The sequence below is a fragment of the Labeo rohita genome, chromosome 25 (genome assembly GCF_022985175.1).
Source record: "Labeo rohita strain BAU-BD-2019 chromosome 25, IGBB_LRoh.1.0, whole genome shotgun sequence".
NCBI lineage: Eukaryota > Metazoa > Chordata > Actinopteri > Cypriniformes > Cyprinidae > Labeo > Labeo rohita.
In genome coordinates this window covers 10547929-10563914 of record NC_066893.1, presented here as the reverse complement: position 1 = coordinate 10563914, position 15986 = coordinate 10547929, and the positions used below count along the sequence as shown (strand labels likewise).

General features: G+C 37.3%; 1 protein-coding gene across 1 annotated transcript in view; it reads right to left on the bottom strand.

Annotated features, from left to right (window-relative positions):
* grm8b (glutamate receptor, metabotropic 8b) overlaps window positions 1-15986 on the bottom strand; it is a 215418-nt gene that overhangs the window by 66042 nt on the left and 133390 nt on the right. The window contains exons 5-7 of the mRNA XM_051099824.1: window positions 4048-4183; window positions 2932-3086; window positions 2713-2850 (exon numbers count right to left, since the gene is read on the bottom strand). Coding sequence (XP_050955781.1) covers window positions 2713-2850; window positions 2932-3086; window positions 4048-4183 — 429 coding nt within the window. The remainder of the gene's footprint in view (window positions 1-2712; window positions 2851-2931; window positions 3087-4047; window positions 4184-15986) is intronic.

Sequence of the window (15986 nt, the reverse complement as noted above, 5' to 3'; positions counted from 1 at the left end):
TGTGGTTTCCAGAGTCTTTTGGGTGGTAGTGAGGGAGTTGCTAGGGTGTTCTAGATTGTTGCTTACTCACCAAAGTCAAAAAGCTCAGACAACATGTCTATGTGGTTGCTAGTGTGTTCTGGTTTGTTGCCAAGGAGTTGCTATGTGGTTGCTGGGGTGTTCTGGGTTGTTGCTTACTAGCCAAAGCCAATAGTTTTAAACAACATTTCTGTGTGGTTGCTAGGGTGTTCTGGGTGATTACTATAGTGTTCTGGGTGGTTGCTAGAAAGTTGCTATGTGGTTGCTGGGGTGTTCTGGGTTGTTACTTACTAACCAAGGTGAAGAGTCTCGAACAACATTTCTATGTGGTTGCTAAAGAATTTCTGTGTGGTTTCCAGAGTCTTTTGGGTGGTAGCGTGGGAGCTGCTTGGGTGTTCTAGGTTGTTGCTTACTTGCCAAAGTCAAGAGACTCAGACAACATGTCTATGTGGTTGCTAAAGTGGTCTGGATTGTTTCCAAGGAGTTGCTATGTGGTTGCTATGGTGTTATGGGTTCTTGCTTACTAGCCAAGAAGTCAAAAGCCTCAAAAACATTTCTATGTGGTTGCTAGGGTGTTCTGAGTGGTTGCTAAAGAATTTCTATGTGGTTGCTAGGGTGTTCTGGGTTGTCGCTTATTAGCCAAAGTCAAGATCCTCAAACAACATTTCTATGTGGTTGCTAGGGTGTTCTGGGTGGTACCTAGGGAGTTGCCAGGGTGTTCTGGGATGTTATTAAAGAACTGCTATGTGGTTTCTAGAGTGTTCTAGGTGGTAGCGAGGGAGTTGCTAGGGTGTTTCTTACCTGCCATAGTCAAGAGGCTCAGACAACATGTCTGTGTGGTTGCAAGAGTGTTCTGGATTGTTGCCAAGGAGTTGCGGTTGCTATGTGGTTGCAATGGTGTTACTGGTTCTTGCTTACTAGCCAAAAAGTCAAAAGTCTCAAAAAACATTTCTATGTGGGTGCTAGGGTGTTCAGGGTGGTAGCCAAGGAGTTGCTAGATGACTGCTGCAGTGTCTTAGCTTGCTGCTTACTAGCCAAGGTCAAGAGCCTCAAACATTTTTATGTGGTTGCTAGGGTGTTCTGGGTTATTGCAAGAGTGTTCTGGGTGGTTGTTAGGGAGTTGCTAGATGGCTGCTAGGTTGTTCTTAGTGGTTGCTAAAGAGTTGCTATGTGATTGCTAGGATGTCCTGAGTTGTTGCTTAATAGTCCAAAAGGGCACACCTCCACGTCTCTTGATATTCATCCAAAAATAAATAAACAAATAAATGTTAAGCATTATTCATGCCAAAAAAGACTAGTATGAGTTACATGCTGATGGATAAAATTAAATTTCATCCTATATTATGTCTCACTAAATATTTAGTTCCTTTCCAAAATGTTACATTTGATAGTTAAATCCACTGCTTATGTCACTTCATGTTGTTTTGCAGCATTTCAACACTTAGAAACTGATGTAATGGTGTATTTGCATCCTTATGTATGTGTCTTCGGGCATCTTCATTGCATCTATTTAAATCTACACTTCCTCGGCCTCGGCACTCCGCGGCCCCTAACAGCTGGGATCTCTCTCGGTGTCTGTTTTTGTTATGTGACAAAAAGAGCATCTTTTTGTCATGGCTTAATAGCTCTCCCTTTTCGTACTTCTTTAAGGAATAGATGATGGTAATCAGCATTTCTGCCAGCACGCTGTTGACAGAGGCATCCATCTGCAGTGAAGCGTAGTCTGAGCATCTCCTTACAGATCATTCAGAAAGAGGGAGCGAGAGAGCTAGAGAGACAGCCATGTGCCGCATCCACAGCTATGTAATTATTCTCATTATGTCAAATCACCGTGCCAGAACAATAACTGTGCTTTCATAAAAGGACCCCAAATGTCCATCTGCTCTATGTAGGTGTACACAGGAGGTACATACAGGAGAAAAGCAAAATTAAGTGACAAGGGAAAACAAGAGCAAAACTGAAGAATTTTTTTATCCGTTACTACTTTAAAGTAATATTCCAAACTTAATACAAGTGATCACCCAAAAATGAAAATTCATCCTCATGTTGTTCCAAACCCATAAGACCTTTGTTCATCTTCAGAGCACAAATTAAGATATTTTAGATAAAATCCGAGAGCTTTCTGACTCTACAAAGACAGCAACGTAACTACCACATTCAAGGCCCAGAAACGTAACAATGATGTGTGACAGTGGTTCAACCGTAATTTTATGAAGCTACAAGAATACTTTTTGTGCACAAAGAAAACAAAAATAATTTTATTCAACAGTTTCCTGTCTTTGATGGAAACCTAGCTAAAGATTTTTTATGACATACATATCACAGCAGCCATAAATGTAGAGCTGATTAAATAAAGGCTAAGCTTCTGCTTAAACAACCCAACTAGCCAAGTAAATCAATCAGAGCTTAGAAGAACCATCAGATTGTAAAGATTTTGACCTTCTATGCGTGTGTGCTCATGTTAGCAGAAGACTCTTCTGTTTACTTAAGGATTTACCAGTTGCTGTCTAAACAATCTCTTGTGCCTGATGTCCCCATTGATCTTCTCAACCACGATAAACACTGAATCCTCAAAGAGGTCCAATCCGATGTCAGCCTGATGGACTGCTTTGCCTCCCAGGCAGAGCAGAACTCTTTCAGCAACAGTGTAATTTCTAAACCAGGTTGAGAGACAGTAATGCAAAAACTTCATACCAGTGCACTTCTTGGGGCTGCCGGGACGCTTGCCATGCATCCCTAACTTGCATCCGAAGTTCTCCTCCCAGAACTCTGCGAACCAAACGTTCCGTCGGTTGTTGGACAAGGAACGGCTTTTGAAGTATCTGTCAAAGGCTGAAAATAAGTATGAAAGTATTGGATTGGAATTGCAAGAGAAGCGTTCAATCTGAATTTATATACTAGATGAAGCTTTACCTTCTATGGATGCTCTTTTTGGAAGGATGGTAATAGCGCCTTCTGCCACGCTTTCCTGCTGGACGACAGGAGATATTTTTGAGCCCCAGCTGTCCGATCCCACCCACAGGAAATGACCTGTTTGGTTGTTGCGCTTTGCGGCATCCAAGACACGTCTGAAAGATGAGCAAACAAAATATGCATTCACATGTAAGCCGGTGAGGAACCTAAACATGTCCTTCAAGCAGACCTGCTTTGTTCTGATTTTCTGAGGTCAACAGTGTTGAACACATTCAGAATTGGAAACTGGTCCGAAGTCACTAATGTAATGGGCGAGAATCTGAAGGACGTCACGTAATAGTCTTAGAAGGGCAACGGCTCTCGGGAATATGAGGACGTGATTTGATCCTGTGCTACAGGTACAAGAAATTCCAAGTCAAAAATTACTGAAAAGTGTATTATGTTAAAATGAGTTCTCCAGGCCTTAGGCAGCACATTATAGGAAATAGCTGACTTCACCTGTTCTTGAGGTTTTCGCCTAAGAGCAATACTTACAGCTCGACTGCATCATCTTCAATTTAACTCTGTGAAAGTCCCAGTTAAATACTATCTGTGGTTTGTCCAAAATTGGTAGCTTTTCAGCAGATCTGATTTTTAAAGACCCTATGAAGTAAAAATTGGACTTCTTAGTGCATTTCCAATGCATTTATTAACTTCCAGGCCACCTAAATGCAAGTCTACTTCTAAAAGTTTCCACATGTTTTAAATATTCTCTCCCAAGTAAAAGGACCAAATACACTACTGTTAAAAAGTTTGGGGTTGGTAAGATTTTTTAAAATATTTTTGTAAGAGGTGTCTTAGATTGAGAATGTCCTACCACCCACTTTAAGATAAATAAAGCCTATTATATTGTAAACAAAATGAAGAAAATCAACTCAAAAACTTAGAAAGTTAAGTAAGAACATTCTTCTTATTTTAAAATTACTCATATGGATACAAAAAAGGGACCAAACCAAATGTCTACATTGCTTGTAAAACCCAACTTTCCAGCATATTACCAAGACAGATTATTGTTATTATTGATCAAATAAACATCTGTGAATAGGAGGAAGGAAAGACATCTACTGATAAAGACACCTGATGTCATCTTCATTGGCAAACATGACGATGGCACGAGCGTTGGGTGTTTCCAGAAGCCGCAGGATGATCTTGTCGAATTCTCCCGGTCTAGGCTCTCTGGGGATCTTCAGAGATTGAGCAATACATACACCGCCTGAGAGAAAGAAGACCAGGAAGTGGCAGGAGAAAGAGAAAATGATAGAGAATAAGAGGAGGAAGAATGAACGATGAAGAGATGAGGGAAAAAAAAGAGTTTGGATAACAGGAAAATAAAGGAAGAGATGGGATGAAAGGGAAGGAAAAGGAATGGACAATTGGATGAGATGAAGTGAAAAGGAAATGAAAGGAAAGGGGGAAAAGGAAAGGAAATGAAAAGAAAGGAAATGAAAGGAAAAGTGGGAGAAGGAAAGGAAAGGAATGGAAAATTGGAAAAGATTTGGGAAGAAATATATTTTAAGAGGAAATGTTAAGGAAGAAGGTGTGGGATGAAAAAGGAAAAGAAATTAATTGGAAAAAATAAATTAAGGAAAGGAAAGGGGGAAAGGAAAAGAAAGGAAAGGAAAGGAAAGGAAAGGAAAGGAAAAGAGGAAAAGCGGGAGAAGGAAAGGAAAGGGAAGGAAAGGAAAGGAAAGGAAAGGAAAATCGGATAAGAATTGGGAAAATATATATTTTAAGAGGAAATGTTAAGGAAGAAGGTGTGGGATGAAAAAGGAAAGGAAATTAATTGGAAAAAATAAATGAAGGAAAGGAAGGGGAAAGGAAAGGAAAAGAAAAGAAAAGCAGGAGAAGGAAAGAAAAGGAAAGGAAAGGAAAGGAAAAGAAAGGAAAGGAAAGGAAAGGAATGGAAAGGAAAATCGGATAAGAATTGGGAAAATATATATTTTAAGAGGAAATGTTAAGGTGTGGGATAAAAAAGGAAAGGAAATTAATCGGAAAAAATAAATGAAGGAAAGGAAAGGGGGAAAGGAAAAGTGGGAGAAGGAAAGGAAAGGAAAGGAAAGGAAAGGAAAGGAAAGGAAAGGAAAGGAAAGGAAAGGAAAGGAAAGGAAAGGAAAGGAAAATTGGATAAGAATTGGGAAAATAAGAGGAAATGTTAGGAAAGTAAATTAATTGGAAAAAATAAATGAAGGAAAGGAAAGGGTGGGGAGGAAAGGAAACAAAACGAAAGGGGGGAAAAGGAAAGGAAAATCAGGAAAAGTAAAATTGGATAAGAATTAAGAAAATATATATTTTAAGAGGAAATATTAAGGAAGAAGGTGTAGGATGAAAAAGGAAAGGAAATTAATTGGAAAAAATAAATGAAGGAAAGGAAAGGAAAGGAAAGGAAAGGAAAGGAAAGGAAAGGAAAGGAAAGGAAAGGAAAGGATAGTTGGATGAGAGTTGGGAAAATATTTTAAGGGGAAATGTAAAGGAAGAAGGGGTGGGATGATTAGGGAAAGTGAAAAATTAATTGGATAAAGTAAATGAAGGAAAGGTAAAGTTAGGAGGAGAATGAAAAAAAGACAGTAAGAATTGGAAGAAAGAAATTTGATACAAGGAAATAAAATGGAAGGATGGAAGGGATGAGAAAGGATGAAAGGCAAAGAAAATGAAAAGGAAGTGGAAAGGAAATGATAGGAATAGGAAAAAGAAATTGGATAAGATGAAATAAACAAAGGTATAAAAGAACAGGAAAAGAAAAAGGAAATGAAAGGAAAGGGAAAGGATAAGAGGAATTATATAAGAGGAAAAAAGTGACACGAAGGGGTGGGATGAAAATAAGGTGACAATGGAGACAAAAGAAAGATGAAGAGGAAAAAGGAGGATGACAGAAAAGAAGATAATAGGATATTGCGAATGAAATTGAGTATGAAAGCAGAAGAGACCGACAAAGAGAGAAAGAGAAAGACAGGACATGAGAAGGTCAGAAAGCACAGAAGGAAGGATGAAAACACCGGGGCGGCGACGGAAACTTATTCCATTATAAGTCGGACAGGGACGCACATAGATTAGATACAAAGGGACCAGAAAACAACAAACAGATTCAGTGTTTTTCTCAGCGGAGTGAGGAAAGCGTGTTTAGATTCAAATGATATCTGATAGTGTCACCTTGCCCAAGGTGCCTGTGGGAACACCAGGTGATGTCAAACACGTCCCAGCTTATTTACTCGGCCTAATGCAATTCAAAAAGCCTACGATTCTACACTTGAAAATCTACGGCTGTAGTGTCATATCCTCCAAAAACATACACAATAGCAAAACGGTTTCCGCATCTCAAGAAAATTGTGACAAGCCATGTCGTCAAGATTTGATTAGGTCCTCAACGCATCTCAGACAGTCTAACAGTCACACTAATGGAAGACTCGTGCTTGCCGTCTCTCACAAACTATCTGCTCTCGTGGTCACTTTATTTCCCCACTGTTAACATAGTGTTGTCAGGAAGTTTGCAGCAAGCAGCATTTGATATGGAATCAGGCCACTGCACTGCGGCTATAATAACCCTCCATCTTGTCTCTAAGCCCTCCATTACAGCATTAGCACTTCACGGGTTGAGTTAAACACTCTAGCACCCCTCCAAATAGGCGCTCTTGCCACTACAGTCCATTTAATGAACAGCTGTGGTGGCCCCATCCCGAGAGCAGCTCAGGAAGCCATCACGAAGCCCGATTCACCCGAAGACACCCAGTGATTATGCCGAATGGGCGTCCTTTCAAGGATAAGCGCAATCCTTAATGGTGGCTGTTTTCCTTTGTTATCAATTCAGTCATCATCATGTAATTGAGATGCTGTGCGGCGATAATGTCTACTGGCGGGGTGTCTTCATGGGGCACACTTCAAGATGTCATGTCTGACTTAAGAACGAGGCTTATTAGGGAAAACAAGATGCAACCTCACAATCTCACTTGCTGCCCTTGGAAATAACATCCATCTACTTGAAGAGGGGACACTGGAGTCTACCTCAGAGTCTCGAGCCGTACGCTCTCAGAAGAAAGGCACAAAAACTGTCACTAATATGCACCCTTTAGGAGTAAATGAGGTACAAAGATAGACCTTTTTAAAGGGTACTGCCCTAGTGACAGCTTTTGTACTTTTTTGGTCCAAGATGTTAGGTTAGGCTCCAGGATTCCTGCGACCCTATGTAGGGCAAGGTTTTAAAAATATATGGATGTTTTTAAGAGTGTAGGCAGGGAAATACCCTGGACAGATGGTCCAGTTCACCTATGCTTCATGCGTTTGGATTGTGAGACAATCCAGAGCACCCAGAGGAAACCTACGTCAAGATATGGAGAACATGGAAAGGCCACATTGAAAGGCCACCTGGTTTAGCCGTGGGAGAAACCAAAGGATCCAGGGGGAAAACATGGAAAGGTCAGATTGAAAGGCCACCTGGCTTAGCCAGGACTTGAACCAGGGCACTTCTGGTTGTGAGGTGACAATGCTACCCACTGAGCCACTGGCAAAATTGAGGGATACTGGTGCCAAACAGCCCATTTGTATTTGAAATCTGTGACAATTTCCCCAAAATGCTGGGCACAGGGGCCTTTGAAAGAACACTATAGGTCACTACCCTTACAAAAAAGAAGTTTATTCAAGTATGCTATTAGTATACTTCTTTTAAACTAAAAAAGGAAAGTATACTTTCAGTCTACTTTTTATGTACTTCTCAGAAATGTGCTTTATATACTTTTCAGAAATATTCTTGTAATATAATAAATACATACTTATTAATATTACTTACTAACCCCTGATGTTTGAAATCATCACGTTTAGTATAGTTGCATACAAACTGAAAACGTAGACGTAAACTAGTTGTGCACTCAAAGTTTACTACTGTTACTTAAAAGTATACTTTTATATACTAGAAAGTGGGCCAATTTAGTCCCAAGGAATACTGAAATAGTAATTAAAAGTATACTAATAGTTCACTGATATTTGTATTCTTCATATGATGGTCCGCTTTCCAAAATATTAAGGCAACAGCATGTAGAAGACCTGTTTATCTATAAACAGTATGAAAAAATAGCAAGATTTTCTAAAGACAATAATGCCGATTTATCTTATTTTTTTAGGGCTGCCCCTTAATATTCCACTAACTGTTAGTCGACCAGAAGAGACTACGTCAACCGAAATTTGAATAGTTGCTAAGACGCAGAAAAAAAATTCTGTGACGGACAGATCATTAACGGCTGGTCTACGTGGTAATATAGTACATCGGGCAGGACATCCAAATGCATATGGCTTATCATCTAAAATATGTAAGTAGTAGCAACTTTACATTGCTGCTCCATCCAATGTTAACCTAGTAAAATGTGCGCTATTGAAGTGTCTATACGGAGTATGAAAGCTGAACATAGCGTGCTAAATGCATGATGGATGGAGGTGAAAATACTCTTAAAATACTCCGTCATTTTTGGCCACGCAGATAGGAGTAATACATCTTTTGAATCTGTAAAGACTCTAGGTTTATTTGTGTGCACTCACAGTAACAACAAAACATTGTGCTTTTGTAAAATAATTAAAGCAAACAGGATCAGCTTTCTGCCGTCTTGGTCTCTGTGAACTTAAGTGTGAAACTTTGAAACTCTGTGTATACTAGCTTTACAGACATTAAAAACATATAGAGAGTGAAATGTCTACTTTCAAATGAAGCAATTCAAATCAAAAACAAATATTCTCTGATTACATAATCCGTATGAAACATGCATACAGGCGATCACTACTACTAGTGTCGCCAACTTCATCTCTTAACCCAAAAACAAAGAAAATGCTAGTTTATCAATAAAATATTAAAACGTGAATGCAGTCTCCCTGCTGTTTTTCCTTGACATATTCATAATTATTATATCTGCCAGTTTGCTGTGGCAGTTTGTGTGAGCTTGAGCGATTATTAGGCTATGTAGGCAATTAAATGCTCAATATTATTATTTATATTAATAAATGTGTGACTAATAGTCGACTAATACACTAATAATCATTTACAACCACATTTGGGATCATTTGAAGCTGCATTTAAACTGCATTTTGGAAGTTCAAACTCGGGGCACCATACAAGTTCACTATATGGAGAACAATCCTGAAATGTTTTCCTCAAAAAACATAATTTCTTTACAACTGGAGAAAGAAAGACATGAACATCTTGGATGAGAAGGAGGTGAGTACATTATCTGTAAATTTTCGTTCTGGAAGTGGACTTTTCCTTTAAAATGAAAGACTTCTAGTCAACCAGAAAAATCTTTAGTTGATGACAGCCTTATTATTTTCAAAGTGTACCCAAAAGCTTGTAATTCCAAAATGAAACCTCAGAAAATTAGGTAAGAAGAAATGAGAAAATAACAATAACACATTTATCACATTATGAAGTTTTTCAGATAATGAGGAATAAAAACATTGATAGCCAATGAGATTTCACCTTCAAAGAGCTCTGCCATTTAATGGGGCAGATGACAATAAATCGATTATAGTTATCTTTACAGTTATCATTCATGGTGTAAACAAGGCTTTAGAAGGCAGCTATTTAGGCATTAAGTTAACAGCACTCAAATTTTTGTGCAGGTGATGAGTCAACTAAGTATAGTTCATCTGAAGTTCACAAACAAACACTGTGTTATTGACGCCATGTCGTTCACCTCTGAATCCGCTACACTCTAGGTCTCCTGCCACTTATAAAATATTCAGACAGGCCGTGACACCAGAATCAGTGAAGTCTGAATAGGTCAACGGCCACGTCTGGCAAGGAAGCTCATTTAAAGCTCCTGGTGTCAAATCCGCCTGAGGCATTAGGAGTTTGCAGTTGCATTAGTCATATTGTTGTGTGCGACAGCGGTACCACAATCGCAATCTCAAACAATTTATCAGCGCCTGGAGCATCTTGTCTATTGTCAGCAGGGCATGTCACTTGTTCGATAAAATAATCAGACAACACAATCCATATCTCACATCTCTCAACAGTGGAGCAGCTAATAAAATCAGGTTCAAGATGTCAGTGTTTGAGTTCAAAATAAGAACTGTGCAGTAACTAAATGACAGATTTTGTGTTTCATGCTTCATAGTAATTAAAAAGGAAAATGGTTGTGCTTCATTTAATGGCAGGAGCTGAGAAGCATTCTGGATGATTAATAATACAATTTTTGATCATTTTCCCATCAAGCTTAAAAGGCAACATAAATTAGCAGATTGTGCCAGCTGTGAGCTCAGTGCTGACAACGAATTCAGCAGCAGTGCGCATATACTGCAAAAAGTGTTTCAGTTCATTGGAAAGGCAGACAGACAGACAGACATATCCTGCTGAAGATGGAGGCAAAATTGTGTTCTTGACTCGGATAAAAACAAGGGCAAAGGTCAAGTTTCTGTGTTCTACAGGTAAAAGCTTCCAGAGGTTATCAGGTTAAACTTTGGCACTAAGTAGTTTTGTACGATTTTTGTGTGATTTATGAGTTTCACATTTTTAAATTTACTGCTCAGAATTTCTGAAAACTTAAAGATGTATTTTTAAAATCTCCTGATTTAAATCTAAATGTTTATTTAATACAAATCAATAAAAAACACCAAAATTTAAATGTGCAAAATTCAAAACTATAAAATACACCACCAAAAAAAAAGATATAATTCAAAATTTCTAATTCATATTATTCACAAAAGGTGAGGTCACATTTACCATTGTTTGGTGAATGTTTGCTGGCAAAATCCAATTATTTTAATAGGAATCCAGGCAATTGCAAATTTTGTGAGGGAAACAGATTGATTATCCTGGGGCCTGGTTTATTTATGGTGTTAGTTAATTTTATTTAGTTGGTGCACAATTAAATATCCAATACCAAACCACTGAAGTATCATTACTTGGTTTCAAGGACATTATTTTTGGCATTCATTTTTGGCATTTTCCTAGCTCCATATTCCCTCAGAGATCATTTTGTTTGGTTTTGTTTAGCACCATTAAATGTTCAATACCAAATGGCCGAACTATTGTTACTTGGTTTCAAGGGCTTGGTTTATTTTTGGCATTTTTTTCTAACTCCATATTCTCTCAAGAGTACATTTTATTTAGTTGGTGCACATTAAATATCCAATACCAAACAACTGAACTTTTGTTACTTGGTTTAAAGGGCTTGGTTTATTTATGTCATTCATTTTTGGCATTTTTCTAGCTCTATATTCTCTCAGAGTTCATTATATTTAGTTGGTGCACAGTTAAATGTCTAATACCAAACGACTGAACTACCGGTACTGGGTTTCAAGGACTTGGTTTATTTCTGGCATTCATTTTTGGCATTTTTCTAGCTCCATATTCTCTCAAGAGTTCATTTGATTTAGTTGGTGCACAAATGAATATCCAATATCAAACAACTGAACTATTTGTTATTTGGTTTCAAGGGCTTGATTTATTTTTGGTGTTAATTTTTGGCACTTTTCTAACTCTCAAGAGTTAATTTTATTTAGTTGTTGCACAATTAATTATCCAATACCAAATGACTGAATTATTGTTACTTGGTTTCAAGGGCTTGGTTTATTTTTTGTGGTTTTTTTTTGCACTTTACTAGCTCCATATTCTCTCAAGAGTTCATTTGATTTAGCTGGTGCACAATTAAATATCCAATACCAAACAAATGAACTATCATTACGGGGTTGCAAGGGTTTGGTCTATTTTTGGGGTTCTTTTTTGCCATTTTTCTAGCTCCATGTTTTCTCAGAGTTCATGTTATTAGTTGGTGCATGATTATATATTCAATACCAAACAACTGAACTTTCATTACTTGGTTTCAAGGGCTTGGTTTATTTCTGCCATTCATTTTTGGCATTTTGTTTAGCTCCATATTCTCTCAAGAGTTCTTTTTATTTAGTTGGTGCACATTAAATATTCAATGCCAAATGACTGAACTATAACTATTGGGTTTCAAGGGTTTGGTTTATTTTGGTGTTAATTTTTGACATTTTTCTTGCTCCATATTTTCTCAGAGTTCTTTTTATTTAGTTGGTGCACAATTAAATGTCCAATACTAAACAACTGAACTATCCTTGCTGGGTTTCAAGGGGTTTTTGGTGTTCATTTTTGGCACTTTTCTAGCTCCATTTTTCTAGCTCTTTATTTTTTTTTGGAATGTATTTCATTTAGTTGGTGCACAATTATTTATCCAATACCAAACGTCTGAACTTTAGTTGCTTGGTTTCAAGGCCTCGGTTTATTCATGGCGTTCATTTTTAACATTCTTCTAGCTCCATATTCTCTTAGAATTCATTTTATTTAGTTGGTGCATAATTAAATATCCAATACCAAATGACCAAGCTATCGTTATTTGGTTTCAAGGGCTTGTATTATTTTTGCCATTCATTTTTGGCATTTTTCTAGCTCCATATTGTCTAAGAGTTCATTTTATTTAGTTGGTGCACAATTAATTACTCAACACCAAATGACTGAATCGTTACTGTTATTAGAAATCTGGAATATAACCAATATGGTATAGATATATTGTGCATCCCTACAGAAAATGCAGTATCTGTTCTGTCTTGCATAATAAAGCCTCTTCCCAAAGTTTCATTAAGTTTTTTTCATTTTTAACATTCTTCTAGCTCCATATTCTCTTAGAATTCATTTTATTTAGTTGGTGCATAATTAAATATCCAATACCAAATCACCAAGCTATCGTTATTTGGTTTCAAGGGCTTGTATTATTTTTGCCATTCATTTTTGGCATTTTTCTAGCTCCATATTGTCTAAGAGTTCATTTTATTTAGTTGGTGCACAATTAATTACTCAACACCAAATGACTGAATCGTTACTGTTATTAGAAATCTGGAATATAACCAATATGGTATAGATATATTGTGCATCCCTACAGAAAATGCAGTATCTGTTCTGTCTTGCATAATAAAGCCTCTTCCCAAAGTTTCATTAAGTTCTGCTTTCAGACTGATAAATCTGCTAAAGATAAAACTTTTTAATGGGCAAAAGTTTGCTTTCATATCACAAATAACGCAGCTAAAAGACATTAGGCAGCTTTAAAATATTAATGCAATCAGTGCCAAGTGCATTTTGTGGATTTTGAAATAAATCCCACATTGAAGCCTTCAGACATCACAGCCAAATTTTCTTTTCCACTGTTTACTGTTCATTTCATACAGGCTTTCAATATTTTGGCAGAAGCAAGCCTCGTTCTGCTATCACACGGCAGAACAATCTCACCTTTTTCCTCAGACACGAGCGCAGCCAGCGTCGCACAAAAAGTGCGCTGAGCGTGGGAGCGAGGGCTTTTGTGTTTCACATGCAAACCGTGGCAGCCATTAGCGGTGTGGTGTGCGTAAGCTGACACAAATGCACACCACACTGTGCATGCAATGAAATGTTTGAAACCGGAACAAAAGCTTCTGTGGGAAGAGATACACTCGCATCTGTACTAAACACTGCATGTTATACCAAACGACTACAGTCACAGTTGAGGTAATTAGCACAGTAAAAAAAGTTGTGTTAATGCGCATAAAAGTCAGTTAACAAGGTTTTCGGCTTTGTCATTGTACTCCGTTCCTAAATCTGGTGAGCCGCCTCCGTAAGTATCATGAACACACTGTTTCAATAGCAATTCGTAAATATTAGTTAACATGCTATTTCACATTTTATTTCTCTTACTAGATGCATAAATCGTATGTAGAGTGTCTTAAATCAAGACAACAGGCAATGTAGGATTTGAATCCTGTTATATAACAGGTCAATATGAATTATGGAAATGAATAGTAAAGACTAAAGATTACTCTTTATTAGGAATAACAGCTTGCTCCTACTCCAGCTCATTTCTAACTATTAAAATCACTGAAGCAGTAATTACATTAAAACTCCATTTGAAACTTTTCCAGGTAGGAAGTTGCAAAGTTTAACGCCATATAACTCGCAGCGTTGCCTGGGGGAGGCTGCTATCATCCTTTGAAGAGAAACAGCGGTGGGTTTGTACTGTAGACAAAGACACATCTCTGCCCGCTCACATCTAAGATCAACCTTTCCACAGTTAATTGCTGTAGAAAGATACGTTTGGACCAGAGGAGAGGGACTTCTGTGCTATAAATGAATCTTTGCCACATCAGACTGCATTAAGCAGACGATGCTGACAGTATTCATCTGTAACAAGCCTGAAAATGTCACAGCGATCGGTTCAAAGAAATGAAATAACTGTTTGAGGATCTCAGCAAGTTTAATTTCAACAACAACAGATCTTTGTTTCTGTCACTACTTAAAGGGATAGTTCACCCTCACCCTCATGTCGCTCCAAACCCATAAGACCTTCGTTCATTTTCAGAACACAAATTAAGATATTTTTGATGAAATCCGAGAGCTTTCTGACCCTCCATAGACAGCAACGCAACTGGCATATTTAAGGTCTAGAAAGGTAGTAAGGACATCGCTAAAATAGTCCATGTGACATTGTGCGTTCACAAGAGTATCACGACTCTCTTAGTTCATCGTCTGTATCCTACACCATTTTTTTTTTCAGTGTAGCACACTTTCATTTGTTAGTAAGTAAATGTAGTGTTTCTGTACTTTTAATCTCTAAAAAACGGTTGACATTTTAAATCTGTTTTGAGGTGTACAGTTGAGGTCAAAAAAGGTCAAGTCCCCCTTTCAGAATCATTAAAAATGTTAACTATTTTACCAAAATAAGAGGGATCATACAAAATGCATGTTATTGTTTATTTAGTACTAATCTGAATAAGATTTTTCCCATAAAGATGTTTACATAAAGTCCACAAAAGAAAATAATAGGTGAATTTATAAAAATGACCCAGTTCAAAAGTTTACATCCCCTATATTCTTAATACTGTGTGTGTTGTTACCTGAATGATCCACAGATGTTTTTTTGTTTTGTTTTGTGTATTTGACCCCCTTTTCAGCAATGATTGTATGATTTTGAAATCCAACTTTTCACACTGAGGACAACTGAGGGACTTCTATGCAACTATTACAGAAGGTTCACATGTTCACTGATGCTCCAGAAGGAAACACAATGCATTAAGAGCTGGGGGGGTGAAAACTTTTGGAATTTGAAGATCACGGTAAATTTAACTTATTTTTACTTGTCGGAAACATGTAAGCATCTTCTGTAGCTTCAGAAGGGCGCTACTAAATGAAAAAAAAAAGAATGTACACATTTTCAATCTATTCAAACGTTCAGTCATTGTTGGAAAAAATCTCAAAAAAACAGATAAATAAAAAAATTGTGGGACCTGAAGAATTTTTCTGAAGAACAGTGGGCGGTTTACCTGTTCAGGACAAACAAGAGACTCATGAACAATTATCACAAAAAAAAGAAAGAGCTACAGAAGATGCTTACATGTTTCTGACAAGTAAAAATAAGTTAAATTTACTGCGATCTTCAAATTCCAAAAGTTTTCACCCCCCAGCTCTTAATGCATTGTGTTTCCTTCTGGAGCATCAGTGAACATTTGAACCTTCTGTAATAGTTGCATATAAGTCCCTCAGTTGTCCTCAGTGTGAAAAGTTGGATTTCAAAATCATACAATCATTGCTGAAAAGGGGGTCAAATACACAAAACAAAACAAAAACAAAAAAACAGCTGTGGATCATTCAGGTAACAACACAGTATTAAGAATCAAGGGGATGTAAACTTTTGAACCGGGTCATTTTTATAAATTCAACTATTATTTTCTCTTGTGGACTATATGTAAACATCTTTTATGTGAAATATCTTATTTAGGTCAGTACTAAATAAACAATAACATGCATTTTGTATGATCCCTCTTATTTTGGTAAAATAATTCACATTTTTAATGATTCTAAGTAAGTAACATGTCTGCCACTTTTGTTCTGACTAACTGAGGAAAAAATTACAATAAATCACGCTACCAGTGGTGATTAAATCTAACAATCGGTTATCACGAGCTCTTTTCACATCAAATCGTGCAAATTATTTTTACTGTTATACTTTGTTCTTAAACTGTAAATGTTAACAACATCAGCATTGTGTGACTATGTGTAT